The sequence below is a fragment of the Netta rufina genome, assembly GCF_964035555.1.
Source record: "Netta rufina genome assembly, chromosome: Z".
Lineage (NCBI taxonomy): Eukaryota > Metazoa > Chordata > Aves > Anseriformes > Anatidae > Netta > Netta rufina.
Window position 1 is genome coordinate 51,985,573 of NC_140126.1, and position 25,795 is coordinate 52,011,367.

At 38.7% G+C, this 25,795-nt stretch overlaps 1 protein-coding gene across 2 annotated transcripts in view; it reads right to left on the minus strand.

Annotated features, from left to right (window-relative positions):
* CHD1 (chromodomain helicase DNA binding protein 1) overlaps nucleotides 1-25,515 on the minus strand; it is a 51,221-nt gene extending 25,706 nt beyond the window's left edge. For both annotated transcript variants that reach the window (XM_084305173.1, XM_084305172.1), the window contains exons 1-10: nucleotides 25,158-25,515; nucleotides 23,171-23,375; nucleotides 8,824-9,028; nucleotides 7,722-7,826; nucleotides 6,448-6,515; nucleotides 4,198-4,347; nucleotides 3,638-3,906; nucleotides 1,936-2,161; nucleotides 1,003-1,103; nucleotides 586-764 (exon numbers count right to left, since the gene is read on the minus strand). In XM_084305173.1, the coding sequence (XP_084161299.1) occupies nucleotides 586-764; nucleotides 1,003-1,103; nucleotides 1,936-2,161; nucleotides 3,638-3,906; nucleotides 4,198-4,347; nucleotides 6,448-6,515; nucleotides 7,722-7,826; nucleotides 8,824-9,028; nucleotides 23,171-23,223 (1,356 nt within the window). In that variant the 5' untranslated portion in view covers nucleotides 23,224-23,375; nucleotides 25,158-25,515. The remainder of the gene's footprint in view (nucleotides 1-585; nucleotides 765-1,002; nucleotides 1,104-1,935; nucleotides 2,162-3,637; nucleotides 3,907-4,197; nucleotides 4,348-6,447; nucleotides 6,516-7,721; nucleotides 7,827-8,823; nucleotides 9,029-23,170; nucleotides 23,376-25,157) is intronic.
* Between the last annotated feature and the right edge of the window lie 280 nt (nucleotides 25,516-25,795).

Genomic DNA, 25,795 nt, shown 5'->3' on the forward strand with positions numbered 1-25,795 from the left:
AAATGGCAAAATGAGAAAAAAATTGTCGATCATGACAAAGACAGTTTACTAGGTGAAGAAAAAAATATAAAAGAAAATATAAATATAAAAGAGAAACAACAACAACAAAAAAACAATAACCAACCACACATGACCTCCAACCAACAGACCCATTAAGTCTCCAAGCAATGGCCACCATTGAACCTCTGATTTTTCCCCCTCAGTTTTAATGACAAGCATGACATTACATGCCACAGGGTATATCTTTGACCAGTTTGGGTCACCTGTTCCATCTTGGCTATATATGTTCCCTTTCAAACACCTGCCCACCCCTGGCCTGCTTCTGGATGGAGAAGGGCACAGCGAAAAACAAAGAAGGCATGAACACTGTGCAAACACTGTTCAGCAACAGACCAAACAATTGTACCTTTTCTACATTAAGAAGAATTTGTTTACTGTAAGATTGGTCAAACACTGGAAGAGGCTTCCCAGCAAGGTGGGACCGACACCTTTGTAGGCCTGTTCCAACTAAACTATTCTATTCTAACTTTATCACAGCCAGAGCCAGTACAACTTATTATAAATCCATTGCATTTACATACTCACCTTGCAGTCCTTAAAAGGAGTGGTTTTGGATTGATTTCTGCTAAAATACTCATCAATGCGTGTCTGAAACTTTTTGGCAATGAGAGCACCATCTTCCCAGCTACATTCTGAATAAGGTAGACCCTGCCATTTGCAATAGTAGTCTGGATAACCAGCTGCTGACTTTTGATTTGAATGAGCTGTAGAAACGTATTAGAGATACCAAATTAATATTTTACTTCTGTATTTTAAGAATACACTCATTTTAGGTGATAAGACAACATAAATTAGCTTCATAGCACAACTTCTCTTTACCCAAAATTTGTTTTGAATTAAAAAATAAGTTAGTAACAGTCCACATTTTTAACTACAAATGCAACACACAAGCAATGAACATAAAATATTCTCAACGTTGCTTTCTGCAGGTTTGTAACATACCAATTATTCTTTCCACTATCTGATACTGCTTATGTAGATCATCTGTAAGCTCCTGCTGGCAGTTATAATATTCCACGTCTTCTGGAGAAGCATTTTTCAGCCTGCAATAGGAATTTATTTACAGCAATTATTACATTGTGTGGTTCTAAAACTATGAAAATCTAGCAACAATAAACCTCTGAGTGTAACCACCACAGGAATACTGCTTTGAGCATTTCTTTGAAAGGGGCTACAGCTCAGACATTCCTACTACAGAAATGTTGCATCTGGCCGAGGTGCCTCAACATTAATGACCAAGGATGGTTGTCGAAAGACACAAATTCAATCACAATCTGATAATTCAGAATACCTGTCCTCAACAGCAAGTAGTATACTTTATAGGGTATTTTCAAGGAACCGTATTGAGGGTAGCTTATTCTGTAAGAATCCATCTCACTTAAGGTTGCTGAAAATATATTAAGTGTTGTAATAAGTTGAATACTAGAAAGATGACACAGAAATGTATGGATTTCTTCAATTCTTGAATTTCTCAGACTTGAACAGAGATTCAAGCCAAGAAAATTAAATTCTTAAAAACAATATGAAATGGCTAAGACACCAAGAAAAAATTAATCTATCTCTAAAGCAAGAAACCTGCATAACTGAACAAAGTTCAATAACAAATTCATTATTATTATTAAACACTACCCATCTTGTTAAAACTTAACTTATAAGAGATACATTAAAATCAGGTTCAGAAGATTATCTAATGGGATCAGGTTAAGGAGGCTTCAGCTTTCAAAGTTTTTGTCTTCCTGTTGTACAGACATTTGAAACCTTGCCCTCATGAAGAGGTAACAAGTCTCAGAAACATAACTGTTACAAAACAATTGTTATGGAACAGCCACATTGTTACAAAATATACAGCATAGAAGTCCTCATAAAAATATTCACCATCGTTTTGTTTCCTGATCTTTTTTCTTGTAGTTGTCCAGTTTCTTCATTCCTTTAACATTTTGTTGCTTCAGTGTTTCCTCAGTTTCCCAAGTGTTATGGATGTGTGACCAGCCTTTCCATTTAATAAGATACTGTATTTCTCCTGGCTCCTTTGACTTTTCAAACCCAGCATTTGGATCACCATCTGCCTCAACTGCGTAGATAGTGGTTGCGGCACCAGTGGCTGAAAAAGAAACCATACCAGAATGCTTAATTAAGTGTGCACTGTCATAAGTTAACCAGTAAGACAGCAATTACTGATGCTTTTATATAAGCATGTAACTGGACTAATATCTACAGTTCTTATGTTATTACATTTATTTGAATAATTACATAGATATGTTAATACACGCACAGTAGTCAGAATCGGGAAAAAAACAATCCAAACTTCTGTATGTAATCTATGACATCTAATCATTTCTCATGAGAATTTTCTTTGAATTCCTACTTAAATCAAAATGATCGCCAGGGAATGCTCCACTAATACTGCTTGTTGTCTTCTCTGCTATGTTATTCTCATCACTGAGCCTATAAAAGGCACTTGAGACATCAGTAACCTATTGCTTATGATACTATGAATCTATTTCTCCATAAATGTGTTCTACTCCATTTTCTGGCTTTGGAATCTTACCTGGGAAAATTATTAAGTACAGTCTGTATCACAACCAAACCATCCTAGCAGCAGGAAACAGGCTAATTTCTGTGAGGATAGCCAAGTAAGGAAATGAGCCCAGCAAGCTGCAGTGACCAGATAAAGCAACAAAGTGGCAACAACAACATAAAGCACAAGCAGCAACAGCATGTGGGCAGGTAGAATATAAGAAGCTCAGTCCAGAAGACTTTGAACACAGCAGCAACACTATGCACTCCTGGCATTGGGGCAGTATATGCTAGAATTTAGGACAGCATGGGAGAAGAGTTGAGAGGAAAGTGCAAGCTCTGAGACGGGTCAGTAATTTAGTGACTGGGTATAACTAATGGAGAAAAGAAGCTCTGAAGTGCAAGGGGACCATTTTATATATTTTTATTTAATTATTTACTTATATAGATAATTAGTCTGTTTTGCAGCCTCAAACTCAAAACAGAACTGCTGGACAATACATCACAGCAACTGATGGAAATACAACATGCCTACTACCTTTCATAAAAATACATCTAGAACTTCACGTGCAATAAATTTTATATCTATTTTGTAGTGATTCCGTGTATTGCATTGTATTGAGACACTTTGTACAGCAATAACTGAAATCACAATCTCAGTGGTTCATCCTTCCTAACAGTCTTTCAGAGCTCAGGCTACTGGTCAGCAGACTTGTCTGTCTTGTCTGCTTTCTCCACTCCAGTAAATACAATTTATACAAATCAATTACCACTGAACTGTACAAACAGTGGTGTAAAAATATGATGCATATTTATACAATATGAAGCTCTCCTCTTTTTATTTATTTTTCCTTCTGCTTAGACTTTCTTCTACATTTTACTTTGAAATGCTTAGAAGAGGCTTTAAAAAGGAACATCTTCATGAATGTGAGAAACAAAAGAAGATGACTCTCTGGCGTTTTAAAATGATTGCTGTTTTTAAACATCAGAGACCGACAGCTAAGAATGCTAAAGTTGCACTACAATGCACTCCAGTATCTTAAGAACACTTAAAAATTACCTCCTTTTCGGCCAACTCGACTATCCATAAACTTTTCTATAGTTTCAAATTCATCTTCTTCAGTTTGTGGGACATCTTCTCCACAAACTTCCAGCAAATCATCAGAATCTGTCTTGGTTTCTTCAGCTTCTTTGTAACTAATGTTGACTGTTGCCTGGCGACGAGATCCTCTCTTATCATAATCCTCCTCCTCATCATCATCATCCTCAGATGAATCAAGTTGCCTCTTCTTCTGTCCTGCAGTCTTTTTCCCACTTTTTGGCTTAATTCTTCAAGACAGTAAGATACAACACAACAATGGCATATCAAATTGGACAACCAAAAGTCTTCTGTGATACTTTCTGAATACACGTGTTTCTCGAATGCACAGTTACAACACTTTTAGTTACAGCAGACAGGAAAAGGCATTCAATACAAACTACTGGTATTAGTAATATCTTTAATAGCTTAAAAAAATATAATTTTTAAATAAACATTAATGATTTCATTTGCATATGTATTAGCGGTACAATACTTAACTACTTGTTAGACATAGTACCAGAGAAGAAAGGACTTCTTACCTGCTTGGAGGTTTCCGGCTTTTGACCTTGTTTTTTGGCTCATAGTCAGATTCACTTTCTTCACAACTACTTTTATCCCCATCTTCCTCTGATTCAGAATCAGAACCAGTTCCTGATACTGATCCTGACCCTGACATTTGCCAGTCTTCGCTGTAAAATCGAAAGAGAAAAGAGTAACTCACTTTGTTTTTTTAAAAACAGATATTCAACCATAATCATCTATTGTAATTCAAGTATTCTTCACAGAAATAAAAGCTATTTTAGCCAATGGACAGAAAGTTGTAAAAATTATTGTCATAAATGATAAACAAAAATGCCCAATGGCTTCAAAGGGAATTGAAATAAGTCTTCCATTACCAAGAGGTAGCAGTAAAATTCAAAACAGAAAAATCTGGATTTCTACATAAATTTCAGCTTGAAGTAATGAGTTAAGAATGACATTAAGAAACTTAGTAAGTCTAACTAGAAAGATAAATGTTTATTGGAACTTACGCATGCTCAAATCATAAAACCTTGTCATGTACATTCTGGAGAGTCCTGCATTTTCTAATACCTATGTTCCCTGTGCCTCGGGAATAATCAGCAGCTTTGGCACAAAAAACAGAAGATAATGCAAAAGCGGATTTGAGAAACATGCCAAAAGATTTGAACCACAGCACCTGTGAGAGGCACTGGCTCCCAAAAGCTCCCACTGAGTTCCTAAATCAGAACTTCACAACCAGACAACGTACTATGAATAAGTCACTTGTGACTCTGAGCAGCAGCATCTCCTTGTTCCTGCTTAGCTGTGATCAACTTTGCAATAGAGAAGATAATGAATAGTACATGTACATTGCCTCAGACTCTAACTGAATATAGGCAAATTAATCTCAGTATCTTCATAGAGAAGAATAAAAAAATGGTATGCATTGTGGAAAGGTTGCTAAATCTAACATCAGGTTTAGGTTTCTTTGACCAAAGTGCTAGAGTAGTACTGATGTTCATCAAAGCTGAAATATTACCATAAAAATCTCATCCATAAAATTCCAGTAAGGAAGCCTAGGAATCAGTGCTTTGACCTCTCTCTCACTTCAATATGCATTAGGTCCTGGCAGAAACTACAGTCCCATTGTTCTGGTCATCTAAGACTTACATATGTAAGCATATCGTACAGATGGTACAAGGGCAATGGCAAGAAATCATGACTTAAACTTTTTCTGCAAGCAGTAGGTTAAAAAAAAAAAGAAAAAAAGAGGGAGGGAGAGAAGTCCAAAACATACATCTATTTGGAAATACAGACCACAGATATAAAACACAATCCTCTTGGCCTTGATCAAGTTACATATTGAGAAATCTCTGATCTGCACGTCATCTAGCAACTGCAGACATACTTGTTCAGGAGAATCATAGGGCAAAATCAAAGCACTGAATATATGACGGATTTGGTTATTTGTTCCTAAACATAAATATGCTTCTTGTAATGGAGATTGTTATTAGGTGCACTCAAATTTTTAAATAGCAGAAGACTATGAATAACAACTCATCATTAGAAAAGTACTATTTTGCATAGGTTTTTTGCCCTTTTTCTTCAACTACCATTTCATGAAGACAATATAGCAGCAACCATGGGAAGTGCAATGATTCATTAATTGTGAGAAGAAGAATGATACAACAGTTCATTTTCTACACAGCATTCATAAAAACCACAGGTCACTATGCCTATTCACTTCTCATTGCTATATGCCATAGTATAATCCTTCTCACAAATTTTTGATCTACTTAACTGATCTGGCAGAACAATTTCAATGAAACTTTGTTTTCCAGTCAATAAAGCTAATTACTGTCAGAAATATAATAACTGTTGAACTTTTCAGAGGAAAAAAAAATAGAAAAAGTTGGCACTGATTAGGAGATTCCATCTTTAATTTTATGAGACAACCTAAGTAGATTCCAATTCCTACAAAAACTTTTAAGGAGGGCCTTAAACTCAAAAATATGTTGCAACAAATTATTTTAAAAATAAAAGCACTAATGAATGTTTTTGAACAATACTGCAGATGCTTTTGCTCAGAAATGAATAAGATATAGATATTTCTTTAAAAGTCTGTGTTGTTTTTTTTAATATTCCAAAATGTCAATCAAAACTGAGAAACACAAGAACAAGAATTAGAAAGAGAACCTAAGCATTTTCAGTGTGGAAAATAAGGCATCAGTTATGAGTACACATCACTGACAAACAATTATGTGATATTACTTATGAAAATCTCTTACTCTTTATGTTTTTTCTTCTTGGTTTCACTGGATGAGTCATCAGCAGAATCTTCACTACTGGATGACTCCTGCAGATGAAGAAAAAAAATATACCATTCATGACAATGACAAGAACGAAATACTTCTAGTATTCAGTTCCCACATTCAAGTTGACATCATATTGTTCATCCCCCTCTCTTCATCCCCCAAAGGGACTAATATAGAAGACTAAGATAAGGACTGCTGTTGTTGTAGTATCTAACTATCTATGAATATATTGTGCCAGCAGAGCTCTACGGAACATCATGAAGAAAAGCCTTAAAAAATAACTATTGTGCCTTTATAAAATAAAGCCATGGCTTCAGATGCTCCAAGTTCATCAATTTGATGGTTCTACCAAATAAATAACAAAACCTCCTAACCTTTCAGAGCTCTCCCACCTTCTATAATCTTTCACATTTAAACTCCATTTTAAGAAAAATCTGAAAATGTGTTTGTTCTTCTCTCTACTCTCAGAAAAAGAAAAAAAAGAATCTTCTAAAAATTAGATTTTCAAAAAAAAAATTCATAGGAACAAACTTTAGATCATACAGCTGTAAATTAATGTTTTATTGATGTGAGATTAAGTTAACAATGAGTTGCTAAACCAGACAAAAACAGATCTAGCCAAATAAATGTGACCAGTGTAATATTTCCAATGAAGGAGAAAAACCTGATTTGTAAGTACCATTTCACTGTCACTAGCCTCCTTAGAAGATATTCCTACTGCTCAAAGTCAAGTTTAGCCAATGGCTTAGGTATTAAAATATCTAGAATTCAGGTGTGGTTCTTAGAATACAAGAATTATTTTGTAGTAACTGTACAAAAATATGTAGTTTTATATTCCATACTGAGTTTTTGAAAAATATAGTAGCTACATTTCCACTGAAAGAATAGTTGAACAATTTTCTAGCATTTTTAATTATCTTTAAGAAATGCAATAAGCCAAAAATACAATACAAGGCAGTACAGTGTGGCTTGAAAATTTTGTCCATACATCACAGAATATCTACTTGAAAATACTCATAAATCTAGGCTGCTATAATTTTGGCATAACTCATCTGAAGACAAGTAACTAGAACTATTTTTACCTTTCCTTATAAAAAGGTCAGTTATTTGAACATTACTTTTACAGACTAAGACTATAACACGCACTTACAGAATACAGCTTGGCTCAAAAAAAAATGTTGCCTATCATATAAGACAATAGAACAGGCATGTTTACATGGTAAATAAAACTAACGTATATTATTCACCTCTTCAGAAACACTGTCTGATGATACTGCCTTTTGCTGTTGCTGTTGCTTCTTGAGCACTGCTGATCTCTGTACAGCAAGTATACTTGGACTGGACTTCCAAAACTGAGTAGGAATTGAGATATAAGTCAGTTAAACATACTGAAACTGAAGATGATCACTATTACGACTAATCTCAATTTTATCAACATAATTTATACCACTACAAAATATTGCAGACACTAATAATATTGGATACCATTTTAAAGCAGTGAGATTTCCTGAAAACAGAAAATTATGTAAGAATTCTTGAGATAGTTCCTTCAGTAAGTTTAACAATAGTTGTGTAGGCATTGTTAATGTAAAACATTTATAAAGAAAATTTTTAAGCTGATCCAGATAAAACTATTCAGACTATTTACCTGGTATGTTTTTGTTTCATATGGGAATAGTGAAATACACAAATAAAAATATAAAAGACAATCCATAACAGTCTTAGAGTTTTATACAATGATTATATTATTGCCTTTCGTATCTATAGTATTATATACGTATAGTACTATAATAACATAATACTACAAAACATAATATATATACATATATATATATAGGTGCTTATCACCTAAACAAATCCATACAACAGAGGAGAGTGTAGGTAATTTTGGCCCACTTGATTTAGGAGGGCAAAACATCACTTTTTCCTAAACATAGCAAACTTTTTGATACAAAAAGCCATCTCTATGTAAGCTTTAATTTTTTGTATGACTATTTATTGATACAAGGAAACTAAGTATTACTGGAACATTATAAAAATAGAATTTCAGAAACGGCAACATTTCATCTGACTTTGCCTTTGGTAAGGTTTAAGTAAGTTAGTGCTTCTGCATAACAAAATTTATGTAGGCATCTGATCCAAAATACCTACACAAGTGAGAATTTAAGAACATCAATTCAAGTACTTGTCATGAGAAACTGAGAACAGTATTTAAGACAGCTGCAGTAAATGCAATTAATAACCAATTAAATTAAAATCTAAACATTTTTCATTTTAAATTAACATCTCTCTGAAACAAGAACAATGCTTTTTTCCCCACAAAGACTTCATTTGTATATTTTGTTTTACCTCAGTTCCATCAACTTTTGGTGGTTTAGCTTGTACTTGTTTCTTCTCTCTAGATGTGTCGGACTCCGATTCTGATTGACTGCCGGACTCTGAACCAGAGTCAGAGTCACTGCTCCCTGACTGGCTGCTACTTCCATCGCTACTGCTTCCAGAGCTTGAACCAGATCCAGAACCTGATGCTGACCCAGAATCATCATCTGATCGACTGCAATTAGAAGACAGGGGGACATGACAAAGTGGATAAGGTACCTAAAAACAAGTTACTTTGACTTCACCTACAAACGAGCTATTACATTAGACCAGATACATGGGTAGCACACAAAAATACGGAGTTGCTTGAATAAGATGAGATGGATAAAGGTTAAAATAAATAAGAAACAAGAATTCAGAGTTTAATCAGATATTTTTTTCTGAAACCTAAAAAAGCAAGGATTAAAACAAGAATATTCTGATTAACATGGAGAGTCAAGTGAGAGAAATAAAGGTGATACCCATGTTTCTCACCTACTCACACTTTCCACCCCCACACCCAAAAAATGCTTGTTTAGATCTATCAATTTATATATAAATATATATACACACACACACACACACACATATACACCTTTGAACGGTAAGTATACTTCACAGGTCTTTACCTGTCTAACTAAAATATAAAGAATTCTTGATTTTTTACAGATCAGCAGCCCCCCTTATTTATTTATTTATTTAAAGGAGAACACATCTCTTTAAAACAAATGCTACAATCTTATTTTGTTAAAAATAAGAAAAGTAAAATTCCCTTTGCGGACAAACCTGGATTTGTCACTGATTATAAGACTTAAAACTTAAAGTGCTGAGGCACTTTCTTTATTTTTGAGCCTCCAGATTATTCCACCTAATTTTTCCACCTGCAGTTTACACCAGATTTAACATACTTTGAAATCACAATATTTCAATATTTATTTTATGACCATTCCAAAACATAAAAACTTTTTTTTTTTAACAACTTCATAAAGGTGCCAAGCTAAAACTTTAATCAGGTTAATATTACTGTATTTAAAAGATATCATGAGGAAAAATATTGTAATCATATCACCACAGAGAAAATTATTTCATTTTATGTACACATTAACTGCAAGCATTGGAAAAACACTGTAATGACATTGCCAAAATCCAAAATGATTAAAGCCGGTATCACAATCTACCCCTACCTCTGTCAGCGCAATTTACCTGGCTGACAGTCAGCTGGGAATGGGTATACCTCAAACAGCCATCTGCACCTACCCGCTTTGAAACAAAAAGGAAGAAACAAACCATGGTGAAGCTTCCTGGTTCTGAAAAGGGGGTTGGATATAGAGAAATCCAATGCTTCTGGGCTTCCTCACACTTGTGGAGGAGAAAACTATGAAGCTACAAAGCTGCTTCCAAACTTCCCTTTCCTATCATAGAAAGTGGATTTCCAGGATGGTGCTTCAATTCTAACCTGACCTGCAAAATAAAGCAAGGCTGCCTCTACAGAAGATGACCAGAGTTTAAACTGTTTACCAGAAATTAAGGGCAGTCCGCCATGATTTACTGAAGAGAGTTTAAATAGAATAGTGTTCTTGTACACAAATATTATCTTACCTCTAATGCTGGTTAAATTACATTAAATTACAGTATTACAAGCATGCTATTTTATTACAAACTTCTGCAGCATTGTATCCTCGACCTGTTAGAGCAGGTCCAGAGGAGGGCCACAAGGATGATCAAAGGGCTGGAGCACCTCTCCTATGAAAAGATGCGGAGAGAGTTGGGGTTGTTCAGCCAGGAGAAGAGAAAGCTCTGGGGAGACCTTAGAGTGGCCTCCCAGTACTTAAAGGGTGTCCCTCAGGAATGCTGAGGAGGGACTCATTTGTCAGGGGGTGTAGTGACGGGACAAGGAGTAATGTTTTTAAACTAAAAAGATAACAGGTTTGGATTAGATATCAAGAAGAAATTCTTCACTCGAAGGGTGGTGAGGCACTGGCACAGGTTGCCCAGAGAAGCTGTGGATGCCCCATCCCTGGAGGTGTTCAAGGCCAGGCTGGATGGGGCTTTGGGCAACCTGGTCTGGTGGGAGGTGGCCCTGCCCATGGCAGGGGGGTTGAAACTAGGTGGTCTTTAAGGTTCCTTCCAATCAAAACCATTCCATGATTCTATGATTGTAAAACAACAGTGTAGTGAGATGCTGTAAGTACACGTAACAAGAACTGCAGACATTAGCACTAACTACAAATGAAGAGAAAAAGAAGAAAATAGAGAAAACAGAAATGTTGAGAGACAAGTAAATACCAGACAGACAAGTACATGACAAAAAGCCAACAAAAATGTGCAAATTCTAGATAGTCTTGGAAGAGAGGAAGGAAATCAAATACCTCAATGCAGGACAAAGCTTGCTCACAATTTTCACATGGAGAGCAATAATAAGGCAGATTATCCTATTTAAGAAAGATGCAAAACACTGTGCCACACGGATAACAATCAAGTCAGCTTTCCAAAGAGTGGTAAAATATATCATACAAAGCAACAAAGTTCTAGCCACAGGTTCGAAAGCACATAGAGCCAAAGGCAATCAAAATAATGTACCTCTATTCTAAGGTTCCATGGAGGAATTTGTTTCTAGAATAAGCCATCTAAGGCCAAACAACTTGCCAACATTGTGAAAAATGTGTAGTTCCACTACACGTTATAACAGTGGAGAGGTCAAAGGAAAAATGTATTTCCAGTTGATTTAGATAAGTAAGAAAAAATTATGTCAGTCAGATTCACAGCTGATGGGAAATTTTAAGTAATTTGATGTTCTCTGTGATAAGCACGTGGCATGTTCAAAAACAAAGGGACTGTGAGAATAAAAAAAAGTCTCACAGATACTGCTAGTTGCTCTGTAGTGAGATATTAAAAAAAAATCCAAATTGTTTCCTTATGAAAAGATCAACTAAATATCACTTAAGCTCTCTGTTAAGTTAAAAAAAACAAAAAAACAAAAAAAAAAACATCAACAGGTTCCAGAGTTGTCTAAGAACAAATTCCATTGAAGCTTATTAGCAGGACTGGCAGAGTACGAGTTCTCTCATAAACCCTGCCTCTCACAATAAACTGATTTGATATTGACATGAGCAACATAGTATGACTCAGTTGCAATAGTAACTACCTGATGAGTAAAAATCTTTGTCAATATTCAACCCATTTACTAATAATATATGACAGTAAGAGATTTACAGCTTGAAACAAAAGGATGGGTAGAAGAAGAAAGGAGGTTACAAGAAAGAAGAACAAATAATAAGGTTCGTAACAACTGATTTAGAGCTTTGCTAATGATACCTTGCACGAATGACAATGCAGGATCACCAGTGACTCACTGGTACATAGAACAGAGAAAAACAGTAATATAAGATAAAAGGCTGTAGCATTTTATTAAACACAGTGGAATAAAAATAAAAAAATTAAGACAATACAACAAGGAGATGGGAAAAGACAAAGTGACTACCAGCAAGTAATTTTAAATTACGGAAAAGATTGCAATTTGCTCTTTTAAAACTAGTAATGACTTGGTAAAGCATTTATCAAATCTTAAAATGGTATGGAAGTATTCATACACATTTTTTAAAAAGTTCTGGATTGACTAGTAAAAAGCACTATGGGAGTTCAAGCACGTAAGACTAGGGTATAGTGTGCAGAGCTTCAGCGTTTACTTCAACTCTAGTCATCCAAATTAATGCAGATGTGTGAAAATACACTATAACAATTCCTCACGTGCACCATATATTCCCAGAGGTCGTGATGCAACTACCACACATTAAAAAAAAAAAAAAAAAAAAAGGGGGGGAGATGAATAGATGTGACTTTTTTTTCTACCGATGTACAGAGAACTTAAACTGTTTACTAGCCACAGGACAAGTATAAATGGTAGGCTCTGAAGGCTATCAATAAACATTCATTTCATCTCATACTCTCACTGCAAAAGATTATCCATTTCAACCCTGAGCTTCAGTATAATTTTGACTTGGAGGTGCCTCTATGAAGACAGTACAATAACCCAAACCCATCAAGTTCTCTTTTGCAAAGGAGGTAGGGAATGGCGTAATACACGAGTAAGTTCTGCATTAAGTAGAATTGCATATGCAATGAAGATAAACCATGATGACACTACGCTGTCAAAATATAACTAGAAGCACACTGAGGCAGTGGCCTCCAAAGAAGTGCATACACAACCCAAGGGGTGCTCAAGACAATCCATGGGAAAACACAAAGAAAATGCTAGAACTCCTACTTCTTTTTCATCTAAAGAAAGAAAAAATATTTAAGTTTTACAAATATTTAATATATAGATTGCCACTGGTTCACTGACTTCACTAAGTCTGTATGTCAGAGGGTCACATACTCTGGTGTCCTGAGGAAGAGTACGTGCTCCACGATACAGAGGGATGACAGAAGTGGCCTTCACTTTCATTTGCCTTCTGTGTATGCACGTAATGCAGTCTACGTGCACCTGGTTAAGTGGATTTATGGATTATATTACACAGTTCTAACCAAACCAAGCCTTACAAAATGAAGAAGTGACTTAAGAGTTCCTGCAAAAGAATAATGGACTGATGATAGATAATACTGTAAGGACAAGTGAACAAGAAGAAAATGACAGAGACAACACTTCTTTAAGTCAATCACATTGCAAGGTAAAAAACAATGACAGTCCAATCAGATTTGACCAGAAGTTAGCCAAAAGGAAAAGACAAAATTATCAAGAAAACTATCTCAAATATGTATTTACGTCAACTATCATTAACAAAAAACGTCACCACAAGTTTATAGAACGTCTTGAGATATTACCTAATGATATTGTGAAGCCATCACAATTAGCAAGATGTTTAAAAACTACTAGAGCAAAAAACTACCAGAACAAACCTCCGTGACTTTTTCAGTCATTTTTCAAGTGATGCAATACTTGAAAAGCGATGAGACATGCTTGCTAGAGAACCATGGGACAAAACCATGGAGGAAAGAGGGGCCAGGCTGGACGGGGCTTTGAACAGCCTGGTCTAGTGGGAGGTGTCCCCGTCCATGGCAGAGATTTGGAACCAGGTGCTCTTTAAGGTCCCTTCCAACCCAAACCATTCTATGACTCTGTGATTCCATTCTCAACCCTGTACTTCACATAATTTCACTAAATCTCATGATAAACATTCAGAAGGCCTCTTTTAAGGTTCCTTGTTTAACAGTGAAATACTAAAAGCCACAGACTATTGGGTCATTTACTTCCTGCTGCTGTAAAAATTGCTGAAATAATGCACAGAAAGCAATATGGTGACAAACTAACACGCATTCCTTTGTCAGTAGATACTGCTGAAAGATGCATAGAAAATAATCATGAAGATTTGAAGACACAAACACTGGAATGAATTATACAGAGTGCAAGTTTGCTAGATGTCTGGATGAAAGTATAGATGTTTCTAACATCTCATCTCATGGATTCTGTTTCAGTGATGAAATACATTAACTTCTTTTTTTGAGAACTACTAAAGGAAGGATGTACCACAGAAGACGTGTTCTCAAAAGTAAATGAACTCCTTAATAAAAATAATGGAAAAACTGTGCTAATGTAACCACTGACGGAGTGGCTGCTTTGACTGGAATAAAACAAGGATTTGGTATAAGGGTTATAGAGATAGTACCATACATGAAAATCATCCCCTTTATCAACTACAGGCAAGCCATCACAACAAAGAATTTGGAGCTAGAACTGCACAAAGTGCTGAAGGATGCCATTAATGTGGTTAATTCAATGAAAACAAGACATTACAACACTTTGTAATGAGGTGGGAACTGACCATAAAAAATCTTTTGCATCACAGAAAGCTTCACTAGCTGATGGGAAAGTGCTTAAGTGTGATGAATTTAGGCTAGTTTGTTTGTTGCATAATGAGCAGTCACCAGTACTATGCTAACAAGCAAAATCTTTGAAGAATGTAACACTTGTGTATCCCTTCAGGGTAAAGGTGAAATTCTAACAGTAAGTGAAAAAGCAGCTGCTTTTTGAAAGGAATTGATGCTATAGAGAGCATTTTGAATACAAACGTCTGGAAATGTTTCCATTATTATGTGAGGATATAGTGGGGTGCATTAGGAAGGCTGTTGCCAGCAGTTTGAGAGACGTAATCCTCCCACTCTACTCAGCCCTGGTGAGGCCACATCTGGAGTCTGTCGAGTTCTGAGCTCCCCAGTACAAGACAGACATGGAGCTGCTGGAGACAGTCCAGTGGAGGACTCTAACGATGATTAGGAGACCAGAGCATCTCTCCTACAAGGAAAGGCTGAGAGCTGGGCCTCTTCAGCCTGGAGAAGAGAAGGCTGAGAGGCAACACAATCTAAAAAGAAAATATGTTTACTTTCTGTAAAACATCAGAAGTTAACAAGTAACAACTGAGAAGCATTTCACTCTCTTTGCTTTTAAATTTGACTTTAAATTTGATGCTACATTAAAAAAAAAAAAAAAGAAAAAAAAAATCTGTATGACAGCCAGTTTAATTGCACTAAAGAAACAGGACCTAGGTTCTATAATAAGGATGTTAAAATATAAGTTCTGACAGATAGTAGCTGTCAGGTATTCATAACACCTTTGTCACCTTTCTTTCCACATTTGTGGGCTTCTTTAATTTTCCCTGCATTTCTTGTGGCATGGTCTACTACCAATTCCTTCTAACTAAAGAGCGTGAAATATTATCTGATGTAGTCTAAGCAGTGTCCATAATTTTTCTAATTTTTTCTCACAATCAGTAATGCTCATTAGTGCAAAGTAGCACTGCTGACCTCCACAAAATTCATCACCTGAACTGACACCATTAACTACTGAGATTCTGGTATCAAATCCCTAGGAATAGGACACAAGGATCATTAACACATTAACACTGAAATATTTCCTCAACTCAGAATACTGTTATAATTACCTGTTACCTAATGCTGTTATGTAAATAATATCTCAAACAGCAGCTCTGGTTTTCTGCTCATCAGCACTCCCCTTGCTTGAAAAGAAACACAAGTGCCCTCTCTCTCGCCCCCTTTTCTTCCTGTACAGCCCAGGGTCATTGCCTTTGCTTAATATGCTTTTATTGGAAACAGTTCAGCAAAAGGCAAAAGAGAACGCCATACTCACCATGCTGTAGACACCTGAAGTAGCATAAAAGAAGGGTTTGGGTACAACACAACCAGCTTTTTGCATGTGCACCTGTATCCTTTTTTTCCCCTCTTCCAAAAAAGCCTAAATGAAACTGGAAAATAGGAGGAAATCTCTGCTATCTTCAGGCACCTAGCGTAAGTTAGAACACTGATGACTTTTCCTTACCCTTTCTGAATATGGTCAAGACAGACACTGTGCTGGACAATCCAGAGTCATAGCCTGCTTTCTTCTTTCAACTCTTTCCACAGAAAAATCATCCATACCTTACACTTAATCAGTGAAAGAGGCAGCATACAAGGGTTCGCACTCAGTTGACTTTCTTCTGGGTTTGTCAGTTTACCCTAACCCACTCTACATGCTACTTCCCTTTGCTCTGGTCTTGCACTGCTGACCTCCTAACCAACTCTATCCTGTGGTCTAACTTGTTTTTTTTTTCCTACCTTCTTTACTCAGGAAGGCGCTTCCAAGCTACAAACATCAACAGAAATTAAAAACACTATCAAGACTAGAATATAATATGCTCATGGAAAATAACAGGGTTAGGCAACAGAAGCTACAGAACAGAGGTTCTGTTAATGTAATCTCTAAAGACAATATTCATTAACTTTAACTGCAGAAGAGCATTTGTGCTCTTCCAGGCACTTAGCTCCGCTACTTAAAACCGAATTCCTGCTTTTGTAAATCTCTTTTTTAAATTTAAGAGTCTTCTACCCCATGCTCCAAGCAAATTATAGGTATTACTTGATGATAGATGAGTGGGGGCAACAGTAAAATGAAAACAGCATCATGTGATAAAAGGTATTCCTTAGTAAGAAATCATTCATTACATACACTGTACTTTGTTCTACTGAAAAAAAAATAATAATAAACAAAGACAGCAATACACAGGGTTGCACAAAACAGTTACTGGAGCATCACAGGAATATGAAATAGAAGCAGGTGTGATAAATAAAGCAATAATGATGTTCTTTTTGGTATTGCTTGAGTGAGACTCCTTCTCTACTATGCAAACAAATCACAGCAATGACGACAAAGTGAACACATACCAATAACCTGCAGTAGCAATGGTATACATTAAAAACGAACAGTGTATTCTCACGATAGAATTTCTGTGTGAAAAAGTATAGTTTCATGCATGCTGACAAAATGAGGTCAAGTTTATAAAGTGTACTTTTCAAAGTATATAGTCAAGAAGCCTCTCTCACCCCTCGTCCTTGAGTCAACTAACTGCATTTGTATAGTATCAATGTCATATCTGATTTGGTGTGGAAGTCTGACACTGTGACATTTTTGTTTGTTTCTAAAAACAGTAAACAAGCAAACAACAAACAAATGAACGAAAACAAAACACACTGTCTCTAGGTACATCCAATATATTTAAGCAAAAATGCATCCCTAAATGCAGTTATTTATTTTCAAACTACTTTGCAAGAAAAAACAACACAGCTTACTCAAAGTACAAGACTGAGTAATTTTTGCACGTGTTTTTTACTGGCTAATTTTTCAACCACCCCATAAATATCTGTGAAATGAAACTAGAGAACGCTTTGGAGAGATAACAGGCCTAAAAAGACAAATCGTTAACACCAAAACAGAATAAAACCAAGTATTGCGTCACAGAGTCATTAGATCTTTTCAATACCCTTACATTTAGCTTCAGTAGCTTACCCCTTAAAACAAGGTCCATCTGATATGAACACACAGTGAGAAACAAAGACTGCTAATTCACAAACAGCACTTGGAAGCCCTGTGATGAAAAGCAACACAAATTATGCTGCAAAAGAACTATCTGAGCATTCAGACCTCTGTGTGAGGGCTAGGTTAACAATGGACCCAAGAGACAACAACTTATCACTGCTGATTTAGAGTGCACTCATTAGGTTAAGCTTCCTTAAGAGAGTCTTCTGTTTTAAAAACATCAGGAAACAGAGTATCAATTTAAGCAAAATAAAAGTTCAGTGAATTCAGTGAATTCATTGAAAAAGTTCAGTGAATTTCTGCAGGGTCTACCAAAAACATGTGAGATGATGGTGGACAATTATTTTTTTTATTTATATAAACCAGAAGTTGAAGGAAGACAAGCAATTAGATATAAAAAGCCCAATCAGAATGAGCAAAAGTAATGTTAAATGCCAAAGTTTTAAAACTTAAAGTTCACATTTAAGTTTCTTCAGGGAAATGTTATCTAAGAGATTTAAAAAAATAAAACAAAACAACAACCACAAAACCACTTGTACTCAATTTGATTTAGATGCATAAAGAAGAATTACCTTATTCATCAATACCAGTAGAAAGCAAAAGGGACGATAAGTACAAGGTTCAGGCAATCAAACATTATTTCCTGTCCTCAGCCACTAGGAAGCCCGAACTCAACTGTATTTCCTGACAAATGCCAACAACTCAAAGGATAATAAAAGATACGTTTTATTTGTACATAGTCCCATAGCCTCTCTCATGCCACTACTATAAACTTTCCCCAAAGTAAAGGTATCAAAATTGTATTCTCCATCCACCAACTTTCACCTCTGTGAACCACATCACAAGCCTTTCTCTTAGAGCCACAAGTCAGAAATATTAAGAGCACAAAGGATTTCTGGGAATGCCTCACAGGCAGGAGGAGCTATCAGTGGTTCTCCAGGCCAGTTAGGTTAGACAATGACTGCGACATAGTAAGCTCTGCAGGAGTCTTAATGTCAACTCTACACCACATACACAGTGAAAGCTGTACTGTGAATTTAGAATTTCTTCTTTAAACTGGAAAGGTTTCCAGAAAAAAAGAAAAAAAAAAACAAACACTTTGTATTTGATATATATTCTGTCCGAACTTTTTAAGATAAGCAAAAAAAAAAAAAAAAAAAAGGTGTTTAACTTAGATTGGGATACCTTATCGTGCTTTAGTATGCTTTATTCCACAAAAGATAATTCTTGATAGAATGGCAACTTACTAATCAAAGAGCATGTTACTGGTAATAGAAGAGAAGCACTTACTGCTTGCCCTTAACAATTAATTCTACAAATAGTTTGCTTATCATTCGAGAATTTTTGTTGATCTCAGAATTTTCCTGCACTAAAGTATATCTTTACATGCAGTTACAAACTCTGTCTTGCTATACACACACATTTTCCTTAATACTACCTATTAAACTTCCACAAAAAGGGAAAGGAGCAAGAGGGGGAAAAATCTCTCCAAACACATCTGAGGACTATCTGTTTAACTCCAACTTATATTTCTTAAAAGTAAGAATCTGGAACAGTGGTTTTTAAGGTATGAATTTATACAGCAATCTGAAACCTGTTGACAAAGTCTTTAGTCTTTACTTACAGATCTTTTGTGGTCCACAAACTACTACATGCATGAAACTAATTAAACCAACAGAAATCCCTATCTCCTGTTAACATAAGCTTTCAAATGTGTAAAGAACGGTAAAATTCTTTGGTGTAAGCAGCTGGTTACTGGACTGCACACCAGCCAGCCACCTTCCAGATAAGCTGCCCTGAGCACATCACTTTCAGCCTACAAAGAAGTAAGGTCTGCCCAAGTCCTCCATACCTTGTTCTACAGGAAACATAGGAAGAGCAAAGAGACGGGAAATCAGATTACTATTCAATTAACACCGATGTTTCACTTTTGTAGTCCCTGTTCTACCTGGAGCTTGTCTTGCTGTTCAGGTATAACTGCCCTTCCTTGCTGATTAAGCTTTCTTATTACTGGGTAACTAGTATGCATTTACTTGTATTCAAGTTTGCAATGAGAATGCTTTCAAGAACACTACACAAAAAAATGCATTGCCTAACTTTAAGACTCAGCTTCTCAGAGAATTGCCATTAAGTTTTTACATCTAAACTCACCTGCTAACTGAATGAACAGTACCTGTAGTATTTTACCTTGAGCTACTTAAAATATTCCATAGTAGCGATTTCAAGTGAAGAAGAAGCTGGAGAGTAGACTCTACTGTGATTATCACACAGAAATCAGAACATCAAGCAATAAGATTAAACGATAGTGTTTATTTTAGTCTCAACCTCGATCACATTTGGTACTAGAACTGAAACTGATTTATAGCTTCACAGGTTGCTAACGTAGGCAAGGAAAATCCAAACAGTGCCCAACTTATTCAACCATGAAAACACGAGAGATGCACTTTGCCACCTGTAGCAAAACAGAAATTCAGGCTCAGTACCTACGACAACAGAAAGTGTTCTGCTCATCTGCCAGATGAATATACACAGCAGTGGGAAGGAGAATAGCAAATCAGCCGTTTCTTTCACCCGCTTCAGAAATGCATCCTCTTTACTGCCAGTCGCATGGAGCAGAAGACAGCTACCATTCCTTACCACGATGCTGGCAACGTATGAAATACATGTATAAGGCTTATGGCTGGTCCTTTCTCCAGCCCTCCTAATACTGACAGTTCTACAGGCTTTCCACACTTTCTGCAAATCAAGGTATTTCCTTAAAACAGTATCAAGCCAAATCCATGAGGCCTGTGTGTCTTTGTTAATAGTCTGGATCCAGTGCAGTTCTTAACTTTGCAAAGCAGTGCTGGCGGCTCCCACAGATCAGGCTGTATTTCAGTGACCAGGGTTGTCACACCAGAATGACAGCTACGCAAGTTTACAGGAGACATCAAAGAGGGGAAAATGGACTTTACAAGTATAGTATGTATCATATTTGTAAACTGAAACAACTTTTAAACATTTGTTAGTTATCACCAATGCTACTGCTTGGATTATCACTATATTCACCTCCACATCTTCCTTCCTACCTATTCTTGAAACTTTGATCTTTGCAGTTTCTTCACAGAAGCAACTCTCAATTGCTTTCTCATTTTGCTTCTCTCCCTAGTTTAGTTAAGGAAAACGCACTAAGCCCTGTACTATTTTACCACTGATCTTCCATTCTGTAGAATTCACACTTCCAGATTTAAAAGTTAAAGACAGCAACACTTCCCTGATTACAGATGGGCATTTGTTTGCAGTAGGTTGCGGTTGACTTAGGCATTTTCCTTTCTATTACAAAAATAAAAATATTTAGAACTCTGGAAAGTTATGAAGATGACAAAAAGAAAACAACACACACACACAAAAAAAGACTAAACAACAGAGGGAAGTCAGCTTAAGCTATCCCATAAGTGGCAAACTCCTTTTGCAATAATTATTTTAATAATGGAAATAGGGAAGAAAGAAAAGGGCTCCATCACTTAAAATTGAAAGTTTTCATCTTTCATTTACAAAAACAAGAGTTTCCTGATGATACATAGCAAACGTGATTAGGCTTTCCAATACATGCCCATGAAACAGGCTGCAGTATTAATAATTGATACAAGTCTAGCAACAACAACAAAAAAAGTTTTCACAAAAAAAAAATCCATTTTTAAAGATGGATTCAGTAGCAACTTTAACTTGAAAAACTAAGTCTTGTAACGACCAGGTTTCAAGTACCAGGAATGTTCCTGATATTTACTTGCAATAAAGTTGCTGGGAGGTTTTTATGACTGTTACTTGTTTTAGTCTTATGAATTGCTACAGATTTTAAATAGCCTTGGTATTTATAGGCAAAGTTTAATATGAAGTAGTTTTCCTACTTATCCTTGGCAAGGTGGCCTGCCTGCTTCATATAGTAAACAAATTACACAAAAATTCATCAGAGTCGTCTCCGATAAATTAATGTTTGAGGTCTTAGAGCTCAGAAGACCAACCTTGCTCACACCATCTTTTTTGTTTGTGTTCCCCTTCTCATCTGACAAGGCTCGTTTTATTTTATTCTTCAAAGTAACCAGCATTATTTTGCCACATACTAGAAGAAACTACAAATTAATCCACTAACTAGAACAGTATCATCTTTACTAGAAGCACAAATCTTCAAGAACTACTTATTAAAGAGTACAAATTATTCACATCATAGAAAGGCTATCATCTTTCTAGAACATTACTTCATGCAACAGAAAGCTTGAAACAAAAATACCCAGAAGTTATTGATGTTTGTCTAGTTTTACTGATCATAGGTGTCTGCTGAATGTCACCTGAACACTTCTCTCTTCCCTTGCTTTCCACTCCACCACTCACTGTGGTGTGTGCAAGCTTAATGGCCAGCCAGTGCTGACAGTGGGCAATTACCTCCTTCTTGCATTCCTTCACCTAAAGCAATAATTCAGATTTCTGTCTCCTACCTGAATGGATGTTTCCATAATGTCCACAGAACTCAGTTTTCTTTATGACCTTTGACTTATGGAATCAACTAACAGGCTGTGATCAGAAAGAGGGGCAGAATCACAAATGGCGAGGCTAACAGCAAGGTCACAACCATCTTGTAGAAGAGAAGTCTAAAAACACTTTTTATTATCAAGTTTGCCTTGTTGTCTTAAAACTCCAGCGTTTACCACATTTCCAGTTTTAGAAATCTGAACTTCTTAGTGCAGGAGACTCTTGTTAAACTTTACATTGTTCTAGTAAGAGAACTTTTAATTCCACCCCTACAAACTGTCTGCCATCCTGCACAGTGACAGGGAAGTTCTAACTAGGGTATTCCAACCAAGTGAACATTCCACACATGCTAGAGGACTACTATTCAGTATCACTCAGTATCTGGCTTTTTTGATTGTTTGTGTGTGTTTGTTTTTTCCAGATTAAAAAAACAGCTGGAAAATTGGACTTCCACTTCGGAAAACAAATACATAGTCCACATTTTCTGTAGTTACACTTTGACAACACCATGGAAAAGGAAGCCTCAGGAAGTACTACATCTCAAAAGCTAAAATAACAGCTTACTACTCCTGCTTTAGAGACAGCCTAGCTAAAGTTTTATGCAACACAGATTATGTATATGCTCCTTGCACTTTCACAGACTCCAGCTTTAATTTATCTGTCCAATCCTGTTTCAGCTTTTGACACTTTAAACATTTTGTTCCCTTAAAAGCGTAAGGCTGTTCTGTTGGACGCTGACGCTGCTTTTTTTTTCTACTTAAGTTTTATTGTATAAGTTATCAGCATAATCATTACAATTAGTAGTTGCAGCAACGTGAACATAACATGCAGATTAAGTGTGGCCAGTCCTCCTAAGTCTGGTCTGCTTGCTAACCAGGAAGCTTTGGCACAAAGTTCAAATGTAAATCAGTTTTAGTAAACAAAATACACGAGAGTACACATCCAAGAATAACTGAAAGGAGTGCTTACCTTGACTCTCCACTGCTGTTTCTTACACTTTCTTCATCACTGTGCCCATTCATTGTAAATATTAAGAAGTTTAAAAGATAAATAAAAGTCCACTCAGGTTACAAGGTGGATGTCAAGAATCCACTTCCTGGTACTGTACGTTTTCCGGGTGATATGTATGGTCTACTGTTCTCTGCAAATAGTCGAGATTTTTTTCCCCAAATACCTAAAATGGTAAAGAAAAATATTAACAAAATTTGAAATGAGGTTTTCAACTGAAAAAAATATCAAAAACAACTTGCTGTGCCATGCTAATACTGAAAGGGAGCATCTATCACATTTGATATTATATCTTTTTAACCGAAAAATAGCTTTTTGTGTTACTCATTCCTAGTTGTTTATCACCATTTCTTATCTGAAAAGAAAATCTTTCCTGATGTCTATGAAAATTAGAAATGATTCTTCTCAACAGGTCTTTTTGTCAGCTGCACTTAATTAAAAAAAATACAGAAAGAACCAAGATACACAAAATGCACAAAAGGAAAGACCTGTCTCTTTTTTTGCCCAACTGCAGTCAGATCCCAGCATACAGGCCCTTATGTGCCTTTATGCAACTTCTCATTGACATTACTATAAAGATGACAGCTCTGCTGAACCACCAGCTGCAGAGCATGAAATGTTATGGAAATGAACCTCTCTTCAGCATTGCAGGGCAAGAAGAATGGTTTACTGTTGTGTCTGCACCACACCTTGTGGCATAACTTTTGCCATAGTTCTGACTTCAGGAAAAACTCGATGTAAATTGTTGTGGAAAGCTGCCTCCCTAAACATACAGGTAAAGAATAGAGACGTTAAACGATCTGCTGAGATCTGCTCAGTAAGATGCATTTAGTGCAGGCAACAACCGCAGTGGAAGCACTTCCATATACACACACACACATAATGTTTACATCCAGCGGGGGGGAAGAGGCAGGAAGATAAATACTGCCCTGTTAAAAACAAAAAATAAAATATAAAAATAATAAAAAAGACTGAACTAAATGAAACCAGCCAGCTCCCACAGACGGCACATACGAGATCGCCTTAAATAATCCGATCGCTGCAGCATCAGAGGCACCCGGCGAAAGTTTAGGCTTCACGGTGCACCGGCTGCGCGCACACAACTGCCGGGGACCGCCAGATAAAGCGCAGCACCTCTCGGCTCCGGCGGCGTGGAAGCCACCAGGGGCTCGCCTGCGGGCTCCCTGCCCCGCGGCGCCCTCCTCGGCCTGCCCCAGCCCCACCTCGGGGCCCCGCTCACGGGGGCGAGGCGGGGAGGGAAGGAGGGAGCGTGGCGGGGGGGGGGCGTTGGGGCAGCCTCGCTGCGGGCCGGGAAATTCCCCGGGCTCACGCAGCACCGCCGCAGCCACCCGGGGCCACCGAACAAAGGCGGTGACGGACCCAGAACGCTCGGGAAGGGGCCCGGCGACCCCCGCAGCGGCGCCGGGGCCCCGCTGCCGGCTGCTCCCGCAGGAGGCCTCGCTCCCCGCCGCCCGCGGGCCCGGCGCTGCCGGGAGGCGCCGCCAGCGGCTTCCCGCGGGGGCTCCGCCGCTCGCCGCGGGGCCGCCCCGCGCCCGGCTCCACCGGCGCTGCCCTCCCGGCCCCGGGGCCGGCGGCGCGGCCTGCGCGGGCGCCGCTGCCGGCGGCGGCGGCTGCCGGTCCCGGCGGCGTCTCCGAGGCCGCCGCCGCTGCCCTCCCCTCCACGCTTCCCCCGGCGCCCCCCATGGCCGCAGGAGCGCCAGGGCCGCGCTCCGCCGCCCGCCCGGCCGGCTCGGCACGGGCTCCCCCCGCAGGAACCTGCGAGCGCCGCTCGACCCCGAGCCGCCCGGCCCGGCCTGCCCGCTCCCTCGGCCGGCGGGAGGCAGCCCGCGGGCCCCGCGGCCGGCAGCCACCCGCTGCCCCCGCGCGACCCCGCTCCGGACACCGGGGGGGGGGGGGGTGGAGGAGCCATGGCGGGGCCGCTGCCTACCTGCGTGCAGCCGGCACGGCGCGGCCAGGCCAGGCCTCGCCACGGCCCGAGCCTGCGCTACGCCCCGCGGGGAGCTCGGCTCCGCGCCGCAGCCCTGGGTCCCAGCCGCTCCCGCGGCCGCGGCGGGGCCTGCGCCGCCGCCGCCGCTCCTCCCGCTGGCCGCCCTGGGCCGGCTGAACAATGGGGCCCGGCAGCGGGCAGGGAGGGGCGCGGGGAGAAGCGGGGCTGGGCGCCGCTCCGGCTCCGGCTCCGGCTCGGCTCGGCTCCGGCTGCGGCTCGGCTCCGGCTGCGGCTCCGCTCCTCAGGTCCTGCCGACCGCCGCCATCACGCCGCCGCTCCGCTCAGCCTCCCCCTCCCGCGGTCGGATGGAAACCCCGGGCGTGATGTCAGCCCTGCGCCCTGGGAGCGAGCGGGAGGAGGAGGAGGAGGAGGAGGAGGAGGAGGAGCGGGAGGAAGGCGGGGAGGAGGAGCCCCGGCCGGGAGGGCCTGAGCACCGCCACCGGGGCCGCCGCAGCGCCTCCCCTCCTCGGACGGGGGACGGGGACGGGGCCGCCGCAGGGCGCGGGGCCCGGCCCGGAGGGACGCCATGGTTTTATTATTATTATTTTTTTTATTTTATTTTATTTTATTTTATTTTA